The sequence below is a fragment of the Phocoena sinus genome, chromosome 17 (assembly GCF_008692025.1).
Source record: "Phocoena sinus isolate mPhoSin1 chromosome 17, mPhoSin1.pri, whole genome shotgun sequence".
In the NCBI taxonomy this organism is placed as follows: domain Eukaryota; kingdom Metazoa; phylum Chordata; class Mammalia; order Artiodactyla; family Phocoenidae; genus Phocoena; species Phocoena sinus.
This window is the reverse complement of record NC_045779.1, coordinates 138134-156036: the sequence shown is the minus strand read 5'-3', so window position 1 is coordinate 156036 and position 17903 is coordinate 138134. Positions and strand designations below refer to the sequence as shown.

At 42.2% G+C, this 17903-nt stretch overlaps 1 protein-coding gene across 9 annotated transcripts in view; it reads right to left on the bottom strand.

Annotated features, from left to right (window-relative positions):
* SPIDR (scaffold protein involved in DNA repair) overlaps nucleotides 1-17903 on the bottom strand; it is a 344503-nt gene that overhangs the window by 219480 nt on the left and 107120 nt on the right. Inside the window, exon 1 of one of the 9 annotated variants that reach the window (XM_032609386.1) lies at nucleotides 11442-11515. The exons of 7 other annotated variants lie outside the window; for them this stretch is intronic. In XM_032609386.1, the coding sequence (XP_032465277.1) occupies nucleotides 11442-11444 (3 nt within the window). In that variant the 5' untranslated portion in view covers nucleotides 11445-11515. Of the gene's footprint in view, nucleotides 1-2823; nucleotides 2900-11441; nucleotides 11516-17903 lie in introns of those variants that run through there. One more of the 9 variants, XM_032609387.1, reaches the window with a different exon arrangement.

The following is a 17903-nucleotide window of genomic DNA, read 5'->3' as shown; positions in this document are numbered from 1 at the left end:
CCAGTATATCAGTAGCCCCTCCTAATTTAATACCTACACTAAATTTTAAATTTACTAAATGTAAATTGTACATTTAGTTGAATGGATTCTCTACCCGGTCAATTCATGGTGTAGCTATGGGGACCCTCATGAGGCGCCCTTTCTACAGATGGTCAGCATGGACTGTGTCACTGGCATTATAGCAGGCACTTGGCTAGAACAAGTGAAGAGGATACAAGTGGGTGAGGGTTATCATTTGTGGGGATATGTGTGTGCATGGGTGTGGGTGTGTGCATGGGTGTGGGTGTGTGCGTGTGTGGAGGTTGGTTAGCACTATGGTTTTCATCATTTCCTAATCTACACACAAGGCAAAAGGTTTACCACATTTGGCCTTTTTTGAGGATTTTATAGTTAAAACCTTTTTAAGAGCTTAAAAAGGACATCACCCATCCCCACATCTCCTCCAAAAACCAGCTTGGGTAGTCACCTGTTACCAGGCACATTTAGAATACGAAAAAGTAAATGAAAAAAAGTCTCAAAAGAAGAGCTTAGTTCCACTATCCTTTTCACAATCTCAGTTGCATGCCTACATTACTGCATTACTGAAGTGTTTAATTACTAAATACTGCTAACCCATTAATAAGCTCAAGGGTCACGTTTCCCCCCAAACACAGCTTCCGAATAAATATTAACAATAGGCCACAAAAAGAACCAGGGTCGTTTACATTGAAAATTAAGTTCCTCAACACTGAAAAGTTTTATATATTACTTGAGAACTCCAAATTTAATTTCATCTTTCTGTTATGGAATGTCTTTTATTTTAGTACTCTCAAGTTTTGCGCTTCCTGCTAGAGCAGGGCTTCTCAACCTCAGCACTGTTGCCATTTCACACTGGATAACGTGGGGTCCTGTCCTGTGCACTGTAGGGTGTTTAGCAGCATCCCTGGCCACTACCCACTAAATGTACTAGCACTGCCCCGCCAATCATGACTATCAAAAATGTCTCCAGGCATTGCCAAATGTCCTCTGGGGGACAAAATCATCCCCAGTTGAGAACCACTGTCCTAGAAAAATGTCAACAAATAACCAGCTACACGTGGCCTGTTCTGGGGACTCACATGCAGAAGCAAAGGGGACACAGGGCTTTGTGGGGATGGGGAGGTCAAAATGAAATAGTCATAAAACAATGTGGTGGAAGTACTGCAACTGAAGTGTTGTTCAGGCTCTATGGGAACAAGAGGAAAACAAAGCCAGGTGGGGCACAGGGAGAAGGGAAGAAGGAAAGAACTACCACCTGAATCAGGATCTGCCACCTAAAGCTGAATGCTAAGTGTATAATGCTGTATTAGGCAGAGAGAGAAGGAAGTACATTCGGGGCCAGGAACAGGAAGACCACAAATATGAGGCCAGAGAGAACAGAGCACATGCAGGAACATCTACAAGCAGCAGAAGAGAGGGGGCTGCTGAACACCTTGCAGACCAGAGCAGGGCATGCAGCTTTATTCCGAGGCACTGGGGGAGCCACGGGCAGTTTTAACAGGGGCTAACCAAGTCCCATGTTGGTATGGAATGATCATCCAAACAACATTCTGAAGAACTGGCTCTGCTATGGGCAAGTAGGGAAAGCGGCTAGCTAGAAGACTCTTCCATAATTAAAGCAAGAGACAAAGAAGATGTGAGGGAAGTGGGAGTAGAGACAAGTGGACTAGAAGGAACATAAGGAAGGAGATATAACAATACTTAAGGACTCCCAGATGTTAGAAATGAAAGTGAAAGCAGAGTCAAAGGAGACCCCAAGCACCTGGTTTGAGCAACAAGAGAGGTACATTTATCAAGAACGGGAATTCAGGAAATATTATATGTCCAATATATCTGCAGAGGGATAGTTGCTAATACTAAATATGGCTTTGATATGTTAATATTGCAATGCCTATGAAATAGTTGAGGTAAAACTGACCAAGAGGCAGCGGCTCTATGGGTCTGGAGCTTTAAGAAAGGGATATGACACGGAGATACAAGTTCAGGAATCATAAGAACAGAAACAGTGCATGAAGGTATGAGAGTTAGAAAAGACTGTCCGTGGAAGTTATGTAAAAGTAAGAAGACAAGGTTCAGGTTGGAACCTTACGAATCTCACCAACATTAAACCTGTATTCAGGTGGGAAGAGACAGAAAAGTGGATTGGATTTGAGAAAAAAGAGATTGCACAGACATGACCCCAACATCATCTCAAGCTCAGCCCTGCCCTCAACAGCAGGTTATCTTAAGCAATTTATTTAACTTTCCCATGCCTGTTTCCTCATCTTCAATTTGGAGAAATAATCACATCTAACACATTAAGCATTTGGTAAATGCTTTAAATTTTGTATTTTTAAATTTCGTATTTATTTTCTGGAAAGTTTTTTTCTTGATTCCTAAGAGGATCTCTATGTAAAGGACAACGAGGAAGACGACAAATAATGTCTTCAGCAGCCAATCAAAAAGACAACTAATGCCTTAGCCAGCAAAGGAAATCACGTATTCTTCACATAGGCATTTCTAATTTCTAACAGGAAGCAAAAGGCCATAACAAATATCTTTAGCAAAAGAGAGCAAAAGGCAACACTTCAGCACATTTTATTTTAGAACTGCTCCCCCAAGCCTGAAATCCTGATGAACGTGGAGGAACTTTCCTCACGTGGACACAGAGAGGAACTACAGCTCACCAGACACTAGCTGTCTTAGCCCCAGCCTGACAGTAAGGAACTCACACTCTTTCACAAAGATGGTGTGCACATGTGCACACGTGTGCATGAATGCTCGTGCATGGTGTGTCTGTGTGCAGGGATGCGGAGGTGCATGTACCTGGGATGAGAGGAGAAGGGAAGAATCAAAGACAGGTCAGAGGAGCCTGCACGTTCAGAAGCTTCAGTTTACACTTGATACTGTAGAATCTGGTTAATGAGAAAGGAGGGCTATGAGCTTTGGACCGAGAAAGACTTGGTTCTCAATCACAGTGCAGCTATTTTATTGTTTTGCAGTTGCACAAGTTACTTCACTGGCTCTCCCATCGCTTAGTTAAATGGAAAAATTCTACTAGAAATATTTCAAGAATTAGAGATACTTACTATTTATTATGAAATAATTTAAGTACATGGAAAAGTATAATAAAAAATATATGTTTTCATTACCCAATCACCCTTCATCAAGTATTAACACAATACAAATTTTTCTTCAGTTTTTTTAATGATGCGGTTGTAATTTCCTGTATCTCTCTTCCTGTTCTAGTTTTCCTCCTTCCTAGAGGTAAACTCTCTCCTGAATCTGGCATTTCACTAACATCCTGTTTTTATCCTTTTTCTACCACACACACACATAAATACTGTATAGTATTATTTTGCAAGCTTTTAAACTTTATATAATTTTTTTTTTTTTTTTTTTTTTTTTTTTTTTTTGTGGTACGCGGGCCTCTCACTGTTGTGGACTCTCCCGTTGCGGAGCACAGGCTCCAGACATGCAGGCTCAGCGGCCATGGCTCACGGGCCCAGCCGCTCCGCAGCATGTGGGATCTTCCCGGACCGGGGCACGAACCCGTGTCCCCTGCATCGGCAGGCGGACTCTCAACCACCGCGCCACCAGGGAAGCCCAAAACTTTATATAAAATTTTTAAACGGTATCCTGTGAACACAGCTCTGAATGACCTACTTTTCTATCAATATTATCTTTTTTTTATATTTATCCATGTTCATACATGTTAGCTCTATTTCAGTGTTGCCCAATGAAAGAAAGTTATGTAATTTTAAATTTTCTAGTAGCCATATTAAGAAAATAAAAAGAAACAGGTGAAATTAATTATTATTTAACCAAATGTATCAAAAATATAATCATTTCTCTTCTTTCTCAGTTGTCACCAGAATCATCTTTAGCAGTCCCTTCACAGCAATCCCGGTTTTTGCTTCTGTGCACCTCAAAACTCTCCCAGCATCTACCCACAGCCAGTTCCAAAGCCACTTCCACATTTTAAGATATTTGTTCCAGCAGCACCACACTTCTCAGCACCACCCTGTGTACTGGTCTGCTCAGGCTGTCACAGCAAAATACGAGAGACAGAGAGAAAGACACAGAGAGACAGACGGAGAGGCTGACTTTCTCCTGCTTTCTTTGGAAAGCTAACCAACTGGTGCCCTCTGAAAATTTTCATACACAATTACTTCCTTCAGGTTTACAGCCCATTTACAGAAATACAGAAGAGAAAATTAGGATCCTCTGCAGTAGAAAAAATACTGCAGTGGGCAAATTCACAGAACCAAAGAGTAGGACTAGGTAGCTATGATCATAATTTGCTAATGTTTAAAACATAACAAAATTATTAGTATTATGACTCTTTTCCTCTCCTCTGACCCAATGAACTTCAGAACTAGGAAGTCTCCTGAATTAGTGATTAAGTATCACAAATGACAAAATTAAGACATGAGCGAGTAGTTCCTATGAAATCAGTCAGCAAAGGCAAGGACAACACCCTAACCTGACCACAGTTGAAGTCACCTGCAATCTACCAAACCCATACTGGCTCAGTTTCCACAAGTCAGAAATACCATTGTAGGAGACATCCGTTACAATTTATTTCTGACCCCTCCTTTCAGAGAACAACTGCCTTTCTACCGGGGGACAGCCATCCACCTCCAAGCAGCCACAGGGACGGCCTCCCATGTCTGAACAGTCATGTGACTGGCCTTAGGTAGGCAACTGACCAGATCTGAGGCAAGCAGATTCTGCAGATCTTGAACTGAGAAATACAGAGTCTGACAGGTAGAAGCTGAGACACACTACTGACAAATCTCTAAAGGAAAGATCCGTGAGTTCCTGCTACTGAGGTTCCCTGATCTCCCTGCGGCTCAGTTCACCCTTCAGCTTTACCTTAGATTCCACAGGATATACTAGCATAATTCCAAAAAATTTACTTTTCCTATTAAACTAGCTACGTTTGTTTTCTGTTACTTGCATCTAAGAAAATTAACTATCTGCTAAATATCTCCAAGTACAGAAAATGTTCCATTAAACAAATACGTATTAACTACACACTACATGTAAGGTGTTATGCAAGACAGAAAGGTTAATGAGACAGAGCTCCGTAAAGACCTTGAAATCAAATAAAGAGATATTTCTTAAAAATTCTTAACAGATAAAGATGAGAAAAGAGAAAAGAAAGCACATAAGGCAGCAAAGTACCATGGATATTCAAGATACAGAGACAAGTCTAGACAAATGGAAGTTTAGAGTTCATGTTGGGAGGCAAGAGACAATAGCAACATAACCCTACAGATTGGGTGTGTGTGTAGAGAGAGCACACACGTTCTCTAACAAAAAGATAAATCAAATGACCCATCATCAATGGGAAACAGGTTCTAAATTTATTTCTTGGAATAATGATGAACTGGGGCAAATTCACTCACATCCTTCCAATGTGGCTTCTTGGTACCAGTGACTGCTCTGAGTCAGTGATGAAGTCCATGCCTTCAGACTTGTTTCCATTCCCAGCCCCACTGATGACGTGCTCTAGCAAATTAAGTTACTATAGCGTTTTAATGTGCTGAAAGTAATTCAGCACACTGGCAAGTGTTAATTCATTCCCAGCCTACTACTTTAATAATTATTATTCTAAAACTGTTTGGTAACCAAACAGCACTACTGAAAATACTTCAGATTAAGAATCAGTTGGTTAAAGTAACGCACTAGAAAAGGCCAAATTTCAGGATAGTCAAGATAGTGGTGCTACCAATTGAAATAGAGGACACATTCAAGAGCAAAGAACAGCAGAAAGAAGGTAATTTTTTGGAATACAGGGAGTTTTAAACGATCACAGGACTAGCACAGACACAGAGAGCCACCTAGCAGGAGGCTGGAAATTCAGCTGCTTGGCAAAGAGGCCACTGGAGAAGAAACAATCCAAGGTATTGGATGCCCTCATGGAGGACACGCATGAAGACAAGCTGGCCGCCAGCAGTCTAATTTCTGGGCTCCTTGAACCCAGTTAAGGTGCATTTATGACTTCCACCTCATCGTAGACAACCTCCCACAGACTGTATGGTAGGAATCACAATGGCTCCACGACTTCCATTACTTTTAGGAATTCTTTATTTTAATAATCTATAATACCGTGCAGCCAAGATGATAAAAAGACTCCACTGTATCTCCCTTAAAATCTGCCAGTTATCTGGCAGTGCATACAACATCTGAGCGATGGGGAGAGCAAGGATAAAATGGGAGGCACACAGCTCACAAGGATAAAATGTGAGCTGTAATCATCTGGAAAACCAGGAATAAAAAAAATTCTACAATTTTCTAAATAGGTGGATATTCAACAATATCACTGTCTTTTTCTTTAAAAAATAGATTTTAAGTAAGTATCATAAATTTTTAATTTAAAGAATTAATTAGCATCATATTCTATGCAAGTCATCTGATACTCTTTAAGCTGAAGTTACTACCTATAATCCCATCTACAACTTTTCTTCATGAAATGGTCAGGAAAGGGTTTTGTAAGTAAAGAGCTACCCCTGAACTGAAGCGTCCTAATTCCTATAAATCAAATCTTTATCTAAATCCATGTATAAACGTCTACACGTGTAGGGTCCTCCTGGATAAAAATTGCATCCACTAACAAAGTTAAGAAGTTAACTGCAAGAGTAAGCCGACCCTCTGGGGTAAAGCAAATGAAACCAATCAGCCAGATGAAACACCACTCTAACTTTCAGAAATTAAAGCTTTTAATTCTAAACTTTATAGAAAGGTCACACCAAGAGCAACAGCGGAATATCAATAATAAATGATAACCTCTTCATTTTGAGATGACGCCTCTGTAGCTAAATACTCACCCAGCTGGTAAAACAAAAGGAAGATGGTAACTAAACTAAAATCATTCCTTGAGATAACCAATTACAGGACAGAAAACAGCTCAAACAAAAACACAAGCCTCGAGCCCTAGTCTCAGCCCAGGCAAGAAGGCATCCCCAGTGGGGCCAGGGAAGCACCTTGCGTGCCTGCTAGCCCTGCAAAGTGGCAGGACCACACCCGACAGCACTGCCTCTGCTCTCCGAGGCTTCCCACCCAATTACTGGCCAGCCCAGACCTGCCCTGGGAGGATCAGCGAGGGCCAGGCTATGACCAGTTCACCATGTTTATCCTGGTTCGGCCTCCCTTTCTTCAACTCAGTACAAATGAGAACAGCCAGGGGAATTTGAAGGAAAGAACAAGAGAAGTATAAGGTCCTGCCTGCTGAGAAGCTTTTAAATCTAACAACCACCACTGAATGCTTTTAAGAAGGTTAAAAGGTGGGGGCAGGGGCTTCCCTGGTGGCACAGTGGTTGAGAGTCCGCCTGCCGATGCAGGGGACATGGGTTCGTACCCCGGTCTGGGAGGATCCCACATGCCGCAGAGCGGCTGGGCCCGTGAGCCATGGCCGCTGAGCCTGCGCGTCTGGAGCCTGTGCTCCGCAATGAGAGAGGCCACAACAGTGAGCGGCCCACCTACCGCAAAAAAAAAAAAAAAAGGTGGGGGCAACAGCAAATATGCTGAAGAAGGTACGCCATGGCAGCCGTGACAAGTAACAGCGCCAAAACCAAGAGCGCTCTTAAAAATTAAGGGGAATGAAGAGTACTGGTAGCTGATAAGCCAACAAATTTAGGTAGCAAATGCTCTCGTTTCCACTCATAATTATAAAATGGAATTCATTCGTTTAACAAAGTAGTTGAATGCTGCTGTGTGTCAATATCAGAAATCATTCTGGGTGCAGTGGATGTACTGGGGGCGGGGCTGGGACACCAGAATCCTTATCTGTGTGGTCTTTAAATTCCCGTGGAATCATAACACACACACTCACACTCCGTAATTAGCAGTGGGCTGTTCACTGGCTATTTATCAAGAACTACACTGGTTGTGTGAAAAAGGACAGCAAAACCACCAAGAATGGAAGGAGTGTATCAGAATCCCAGCTGCTAACAGTATTTTATTTTCTTCTGGGATTAAAACTCAATAAAAGCAACAAAATTCTAGACAACAGAGTCTTAAAGTACTGATAGGGGATAGACTTTCACTGTTTACTCGGTGAGCTTTTTGTGACTGAAACTTTAACCATGAAAAGCACTGCCAGCTAGTAAGAGGGAAACAAAAGCTACAGATTTTCTCACACATTCAAGAAAAAAAATATTTTCTGAGGTAAACAGGTTTAACAAGCTACACCCATGGTTACACCTCTGTAAACCACTTGGCTTGCCTTCCCCAAACCAAATGTTTCCAGCCTCCAATTCCAGCCCAATGAGAACGACAGAACACCGACATGGGTTCACAAAAGCACCATTCCACCTCATCTTAACGTCCAAAGTGCCTGTTCTGAGGAGCCCAAGGAGGAAATGAGAAAACAGCAGGGCAAAGGCTCATCCTAAGACAAAGAGCAAGAAAGAGAAACTGCAGCACTCAAGAAGGAACCTGCTGGGTCAGTCAAAGTTCACTGAGTAGCAGCTGAGCGTGGAGAAGCGCCTGCCTGTGGGCCCAGGTCCAGGAGGGCCCCACAGCAAAGATCCGCCCAGAACCAGGACCACATGGCCCAGCGGGTGAGTACAGGAGAAGAAAGAAAAGCACCCTTCCTCCAAGGAAGACAGTATATGACTGGAATATGGATGCAGTCTGTGACACAACCTGTCTGACCATTCTCTCTGTTTCAAATATGTTCAGAGAAAGACACAGCCCACGTCTTTCTGCAACACGGCCTTCTGGCAGACCCAGGCAGGGGTGGCACACATATCCCTGGTCAGCTGGAGGCTAAGGGGCATCCAACTCAAACCTACACTCAAAACTGGGGCTTCAAAATTAACAGGGAAGGGCTTCCCTGGTGGCGCAGTGGTTGAGAGTCCGCCTGCCGATGCAGGGGACACGGGTTCGTGCCCCGGTCCAGGAAGATCCCACGTGCCGCGGAGCGGCTGGGCCCGTGAGCCATGGCCGCTGAGCCTGCGCGTCCGGAGCCTGTCCTCCGCAACGGGAGAGGCCACAACAGTGAGAGGCCCGCGTAACGCATAAAAAAAAAAAAAAAAAAAAAAAAAAAAAAAATTAACAGGGAAGCAAAAAGGACAGCATACTCAAAAAGATTAATCTGTTCATTTGTGCAAACAGAACCAGAGGCAAGACACAGGTTGTTGCTGGTTATGAGTCAGGCTTTGCTTTTATTCAAGGCAAAGAATTAAAATCCTACACAGACTATTAGGTTTAAAATAAGCTATAAGGATATACTGTACAGCACGGGGAATACAGCCAGTATTTTATGATAACTATAAATGGAGTATACCGTTTAAAAACTGTGAATCACTACATCGTATACCTGTAACTTATATAATATTGTACAGCAACCACACTTCAATTTAAAAAAACTAAACTAAACTAAAACAAAATAAAATCCTACACAATGCAGAATGGGGGGTGGGGGGGGGGGGGAGATGGGTTGTAAGAAATGGAGGGAGGATCCTAGAGAAGGTAAGGAAGGTAAGGAAAGAAGGCTTCAAAGGAAACAAGCCAGGTAAGTGCCCTAAGGAACAAGGGAATAAACAAAAGCAAGAACACTGAAAAGCAACTACACAGCCTCACAGGGCCTAAGGTGTACCCTCCAAACGGGTTCCAGGAGGTGTTAACAGGCATTCGGAGAAAAGGGAGCTCCACAGTCAAATGCATTTGAATAAACATGTTGAATAAAATTAAGTGCTGAGATTTCTCAGGGGCCTTTAACACATCCTTCCACACTGTGATCTCTAGGAGGAGGCTGTAGTTCTCCATAATTTCTTCTACCTCTATCTTCGAAAATATCATATGCTGAAGAGAGTTTAATATTTTCTTGACAACTCACAATTCTTCTCGTGGATAACCATTATTTTGGACTTGGACGTTTACAGTTCTGCATGTGCCAGATGGGCTTCCTTTCCCACCACTTACAAGGCTGCTGGCTGGTCTCAAACCTGTGATGCCCAAGTCTGCTCCTAGCTGCATTTCTGATTGACTATCAAAGTCACACACTCCTTGTTTGCTTTGGGTTTGAAACCAGGAAACAGCAAGGCTCAGTGTTGGACAACAGGAGGACTATAAAGGTTAATAAAATATAGTTTCTGCTCTTTAGACATTTGTATCTAGCTACTTGTTCACAGTTCAGTGAAGCCAAAAACACTCACTGTAAAGAAAATCTAAAAGCAATTATTTTAGGGACTTCCCCGGCAACTAGGCCCATGCACCACAACTACTGAGCCTGCGCTCTAGAGCCTGCAAGCCACAACTACTGAGCCCACATGCTGCAACTACTGAAGCCCATGCGCCTAGAGCCCGTGCTCTGCAACAAGAGAAGCCACCACAATGAGAGGCCCGCGCACCGCAACGAAGAGTAGCCCCAACTCGCCACAACTAGAGAAAGCCTGCGCGCAGCAATGAAGACCCAGTGCAGCCAAAAATTAATTAATTAATTAAAAGTAATTATTTCAGAGGTTAGCTGAAAAGGTCCCAATCAGACTTCAGGCAGGTAGCATCTGACCACATCTTATATAACATGATGAAAGAGGGCAAACTAGGTAAACTGAAACAGAGGAAGATAAAATGATTTATATGTAGTCGTCCAGAGTCACACAACAAGTTAAGTGAATAATCTCAGGAATCCCCACTATCCACACAGGATTCTAAACACACTACACCAGGCTCTGTCTAGAAAATAATGCCAGCCAAAAGAATAGAGGAAAACATATATACACACACACAGATACACATACATATATATGTCCACGTATTTAATTTCAACAGCTACTGAAGTGAAGAAAGGCAAAATGAATTCTCTCTAAAGAAGAAATTTGTCCTGTGTATTTTTCCATAACATGAGGGTCAATAAAGGTGATACAGCAAGCACTTTATATTAATATCAAGGATTTTAAAAGGTGTAATGTTTTATAACGCTCATTTCATCATTATTTCAATAACTAAAAGATAATGTTTAACATACTGTTGGAAATTTTATTGACCACAATGAGCTAAAACAATATTATGGAGATAAGTCAGCTCTGAAAATGATTACTCTTTAACATTCATGCAAGAACATGAACTATGAAAAAGAAGTGCCAGGATGTTTCAGTCTCTAAAAGCTAGAAACAACAAAGTAGTCCACTCTTAAGAAGATACTTGGTTTAAACTGTAAATTCAAACAAAACAATGCTTATCTTGGTAAAGTTTTAAAGACCCATGATACTATAAAGTTATGCTGGGCTTGATTCATGAAGTCATGTAGGTTTTCTTACTTGAAAAATAAAGATAATGCCGACAAAATAATCAATTCACTAAAAGAACATATCTGAAATATAGTTGAACTAGCAGAATATTTTATATATACATGAAACTATATATATAAAACACTGTATAGCAGAACACTGACACCAGCAAAAGTTTTGTGGATGTTTCTGAACACTTACCATGGAGTGCACAGGAGGGTTAAGTCAGCGGTCGAGCTGAACCAACCACGTGCACTCAGAAGGGCTGCTTTCCTCACTGGCCCTTCACTGGCACCTGAGAACTGATCTCTTGGAATATTCAAATTGGTAGAAGCATTTTGCACACTCAGTACCTTGGCCACACTGTACTATTCTGTCTATAGACGGTCTCTGCAAACCATGTAATTTATGGTGAGCACAGCTTTCCTTCTGAGGGACTGGGTTTGGTCATTACAGTCAGTCACCAAGCATGGTTACCAGCATGACCAAACCCCACCAGGAACCAGTGAGCTTACTACACTCTGCACGCGCTGCTACAGTCATTGCTCGAGGACTAAGTGTGTCCTGTGCAGCCTCTGGGTGAGCACTCTTGGAAGCTCATGGCTGGTTCCCCCAAATGATCCTGACACACCTTTCCCCTGTTGACTGTGCTTGGGATCATTTGCTGTAATAAACCTTAGCCTCAAGTATAACAACTTCCAAGTCCAATGATTCCTCCCAACAAATCACTATATCTGGGGATGGTCTTAGGGACTCCAGACACAGAGTTTATAGAATATTATTAATTTTAATACACTTTTATTTGAGTAGAGTAAGAGGTACAAACTAGTCTACACAATCCTGGTAATCAGATGTGGCTGGATTTTTTTTTTTTTTTTTTTTTTGGCTGTACTGTGTGGCATGTGGGATCTTAGTTCCCCGACGAGGGATCAAATGTGCGTCCTCTGCATTGGAAGGGTGGAGTCTTAACTACTGGACCGCCAGGGAAGTCCCCTGGATAGATTTCTTTTAATAATGTATATTCAAGACTTAGAGAACCACCACAGACAACACATAAGCCAGTGAGGGTGGTTGCATTCCAATCAATCTTCATTTGCAAAGACAGGTAAGGGGCTTGACGTCGCCTGCAAGCTACAGTCTGCCAATCCCATTCCAGAACAACTGAGCTTCAATAAAAATAGTTTTCCTCAATTTCTTTTCAAGGTAAAGACAACCACGGATTTAAAAAATAATAAAACAAAAAGTAAACCAAGGAGAATACCAAAACTCTTTCCTCATCAATGTACCTTAATATGCTATAATAAAAGTAAAACTCAAATCACCTAAATTAGAAGTAGAAATAAGTTTTAAAACTCCATTAGTATTTGCTGATACCCACTCGGACCTCAGTATAATACCAAAAGTTACGAAGAGAAAATCCAAGGGTAAGCTGGCTCACTGGCACTGGGCATCCCTAGACTGGCTGACATACCCCTACACTGGGTTTTCTACTGCGTCGTAACAAATCACTACCAACTTAGAGACTCCAGGAATGGCAGGCTGAGTTCTCTACTCAGAGTTCCCCAAGGGTAAATCAAGATGCTGGCTGGCTGCTTCTCGTATGGAGCTCAGGTCCTCTTCCCAGCTTGCATGGTTGTGGAAGATTCAGTTCCTTGCAGTTTTTGGACTGAGGTCCCTGAATTTTTGCTGGCAGTCAGCTGGGGGCTGCTGCCAGCCTACATGACTTTCCACATGGCCTCCCCCATCTTCAGAGCCAGCAACAGATAATCTTTTTCCTGTGGAATCCTCATATAACTTCCTGCAACTGGTTCTTACAATCAGAGTTTAGAACATTTAATTTAGCCAATAACTGGATTCAGTATTGCTCAACGAATATCTCAAAGTATGCCTAACAAAATTAAAGCCCCTAAAAATCACTGAGAGGTTTTGAAATGAGCTTTTTTATAGAAAGGGTCCTACCTTCAAAACATTTAATCCAAATTTCTGAGACACTGGACCAGCATTAACATGAACCTTAACCATTCAGGTAATACATGACCTCGAATGAGGTCAAACAAAAAAGCTTTTGTATCGTGTGAAGTTCTTAACCATACTTGTAAGTGCCCCAAGTCTATATAAATTCCTTTCTTCATCATCCACAACTTACTGATTTAATGACAACTATCCTAAAAGAAACTAAGCAAAACAAGAAATTTATAACAGCTTGAAAACATAAAACAATTACAGCTATTTTCTTAAAGGCCCCTAAAAAACTTTTTTATTTGTTTTCTTAACAGCTATTAAGTCTTGATCTATTTTACCAAAGCAAAAAAGAAAGATAAATATACAACTTCTGAACTAGACAAAGCAAAATAAAGAGAATTACACACCTTGCGAATTTTCTACCAGTTTTAGCTACAAATCCACCTGACCATATCTATTAAAATTAGCCGTTGTCTATTGTTTAAATGGCCTTTCTTGTCTCCTTGATTAAATTAGGTACAATGGAAAGCTGAGTTGTCCAGAACAAATCAGAAGATTAAATCTCAGCTAAAAATGAGGACAGCATCTAAAAGTAAACTATCACAAAGAGGCCCAAGGTGGAGACAAACAGGAAAACATCCTCTTTCTGCTGGACAGACATAAAAAGAAGGAAAACAAAAGAGAACTTAGACTTCAAAACTGCACAAACAAGGCAAAATAATTAAATCTAAACAATTCGGAAATATATTGAAAGTGGGCCAATTTATATCTTTTTTTATTTTTTCCTTTCATAATTTTCATATTTTTAGTTGTGGCCTTTTTTTGCTTAGAGAAGTACCTTTAATATTTCTTGTAAAACTGTTTTCGTGGTGCTGAATTCTATTAGCTTTTGCTTGTCTGTAAAACTCTTTGCCTTTCCTTCAAATCTCAATGAAAACCTTGCCGGGTAGAGTACTCTTGGTTGTCAGGTTTTTTCCTTTGATCACTTTGAATGTATGTGCCATTCTCCTCTGGCCTGCAAATTTATGCTGAAACTCAACTTATAATCTTATGGGAGTTCCTTTGTACATACTAGTTACTTTTCACTTGCTGATTTTAATATTCTCTATTTTTTTGTCATTTTAATTGCTACAGGTTATAGTGTGGACCTCTTTGGCTTCATCTTGTTTGGGACTCTGTGCTTCCAGGACCTAGATGTCTCTCTCCTTTCCCAGGTTAGGAGGGTTTTCAGCTACTACTTCTTCAAATAAGTTCTCTCTCTTCTTCTAGAACCCCTAAAATGCAAATGTGTATAATGCAAATGTGTATAATGTTAGTACACGTGATGTTGTTCCAGAGGTCTCTTAAACTATCCTCATTTAAATTTTGTTTTTTTCTGTTCAGCTTGAGTGATTTCCACTACTCTGTCTTCCAGTTCACTGATCCATTCCTCTGCATCCTATAATCTACTGTTGATTCCTTCTAGCCTATTTTCAGCTATTTCAGCTATTACATTCTTCAACTCTGCTTGGTTCTCCCTTAAATTTTCTAACTCTTTGTTAAACTCCCTGTGTCCATCCATTCTTCTCCTCAGTTCTGTAAGCATCTTTATAATCATTACCTTGAACTCTTAAGTGGGTAGACTGCTTATCTCCACTTCATTAAGTTCTTCCGAGGTTCCTTCGTTTGGAACATTTTCCTTTGTCTTCTCATTTTGCCTAATTCTCTTTCTTTATTTCTTTGTATTAAGTAGAAAGGCTGGTTAGGCTTCCTAATCTTGGATGGGTGGCCTTAGGTTGAACATGTCCTGTGGGGGGGCCCTAAAGCACACCTCCTCTGGTCACCAGAGCTATATGCTCTAGAGGTGGCCCCTATGTGAGCTGTGTGGGCCCTTCTGTTATGGCAGGTGAATACTGTGGGCACACTGGTAGGTGGAGCTGGTCCCTGGCCCAGCTGGCTGCTAGGTCCTGCACTGGCAGTAGCTGCCAGCATCCTGGTAGCTGGGGCTGGGTGCTGGAATGACTGGCTGCATGGCCTGGGGGGTGCTGGGGCTGCTGCCAGCTCCCTGGTGGGTGGGGTTGGGTCCCAGGTGGCTGACTGCAGGCCCCAGGAGCCCTGGGGCTGGTGCTAGCCCACTAGTGGGTGAGGCCAAGTCCTGGGCTTGCTGGTGGACAGGACTGGGTCCTCATGCAGCTTGCTGCTTGGTCCCAGGGCTTGTGCTGACAGGTTCATGGGTAGGTAAGCCTCTGGCACTGATGGGCTAAAGGGAAGATTCCAAAATGGCCCCTGCCAGCACCAAGTGTCCTCATGGGAGAATGCACTCCCAAAAATGGCTGCCACCAGCATCTATGTTCCCAGGAGGAATCCCAGTTGCCTCCTGCCTCTACAGGAGGCTCTCCAGTATCAGCAAGTGGGTCTGACCCAGGCTCCTTTCAAATTACCGCCCCTGCACTGGGTCTCAGAGCACATGAGATTTTGTGTGTGCCCTTAAAGAGCAGAGTCTCTGTTTCCTACAGCCCTCTGGCTCTCCCAAAAGTAAGCCCCACTGTCCCTCAAAGACAGGCACTCTGGGGACTTGCCTTCTTGGTGCAGGACCCCCAGCTGGGGAGCTCCTTGAGGAGAACCGCTGCAACTGTGATTATCCTCCTGACTGTGGCTGCCCTCCCAGGGCTGTGGGCCTGGACTATACCGTGACTCCACCCCTCCTACCAGCCTTGTGTGGTTCTCTCTATTACCTTTAGCTGTGAAAAATCTTTTCCACTAGTCTTTAGATGGTCCTCATCGACAGCTGCTCCGTAAACAGTTGTAATGTTGCAGTGCCTGTGGGAGGAGGTGAGCTCAGGATCTTCCTACTCCGCCATCTTGGCCAAGCCCTTCAGTCTACGGAATTTTTAACAAATGTGATTTGTTTAATTAAGCCTTCTGATTATGAGAAGGTTGTGATCTTCTTCATTTAACTTTGAAACAAGCAGTACTATCTGAAACACTACCTGAAATACTCTTTTTCTGATGAGCTGCAGATTTTTAATCAAGTTTTATGATACCATTTCAGGAATACATTCCATAGCAGTGATCTGAATACTCATGTTTACCTCCATTTTCCATAGTTAGGTCACTAGAGCTTGATAATTAATGAATAAGTTCTCGAAGACCCTTATTCCAATTCTAGCCATTGTACCTCTTCCTTTTCATCTCCTTTGTGCATAGCATAGTACCTAGCACCAGAATTTTAGACATTGTGTTAATTCTTTCAAATCACATACGATTTGGAAAATTATTGTTCCTGGCACAAAATGGCTCACTTTTGACACTAACTCAGTTTAAAAATTTTAATTCACTGTCACATACATACAAAGAAATGCTCTAGGCAATATGGGAAATACAAATGTGAACAAGACATCTTTATATTGATGCAGCAGACAAAAAATTGGCACTTGAATCAGAGAGACCCGGTTGTAAATTCTAGCTTCGGTATCTACTAGTGGTATAACCTGGACAAGTTTTGTAACCATTCTGAGCCTCAATATCTCAAACTATAAAAGAGGAATAATAATACCTACTTCACAATGTTACCTTGAGAACTAAATGAAGAAATATAAAAAGCACTATAAGATTCTTAGGAATAGGGCTTCCCTGGTGGCGCAGTGGTTAAGAATCCGCCTGCCAATGCAGGGGACACGGGTTCGAGCCCTGGTCTGGGAAGATCTCACATGCCGCAGAGCAACTAGGCCCATGCACCACAACTACTGAGTCTGCGCTCTACAGCCCGCGAGCCACAACTACTGAGTCTGCGCTCTACAGCCCGTGAGCCACAACTACTGAGCCCGTGTGCTACGACTACTGAAGCCCTCATGCCTAGAGCCTGTGCTCCCCAACAAAGAGAAGCCACCGCAGTGAGAAGCCCGTGCACCTCAACGAAGAGTAGCCCCCGCTTGCTGCAACTAGATAAAGCCCGTGCACAGCAACGAAGACCCAACACAGCCAAAAATAAAAATAAAAAATAAAGAGTGCAGCTAATGAGAACTCCTTAAAAAAAAAAAAAAGATTCTTAGGAACAGAAGTAGTATATTATCTTACTTATCCCAATGGCCAGCACTGCCTTAGCAAATTATAAGCCTTCCTATCCCTACTCACTCAACAAACATTAATAACATGTACCATTGTTCTGAGCTGGGGACAAAGGATAAATAGAACATTTTTCTTGGCCTCAAGAAACCTGCAATATAGAAGAAGGAACAGAAAGGCAAACATTAGTAACATAAAGAGTGACAGGCGTTAAAGTAGATGTGGGTCATGGGAGGATTCACAGGGAGCGACGCCTCAAGTTTATGGGCAAGGAAGGTTGATGGGAAAGTCTTCCCAGAAGAGGTGACTTGAAATTGAGTAGATACTTCACAGGCAGGGATGGAGGTGGGAAAGAAGAGTGAATTCTAAGCAAAGACAACAGCAGGAGGCGGAAATATGATGGAATAAGGAGCCCTCCATCTGTGGGGAGTTGTCCTGTGGTCAGCAAGGCAGAGCCAGAGGGCAAACGATATAAGCAGCGGGGATAAAAATATGACCACCACATCCCAGAAAGCTCTAGGCAGAGCATTTCTAACTGCCATCTATTTAGCAGCTCTCCCAATCTCTTTTGGCTTTTTTGGAAGAAAACCCAGAGGCTTTATCTTCATGATCTCTTTTGATCCTTGCTATATGCCTATGAGATAGTTATTCCTATTC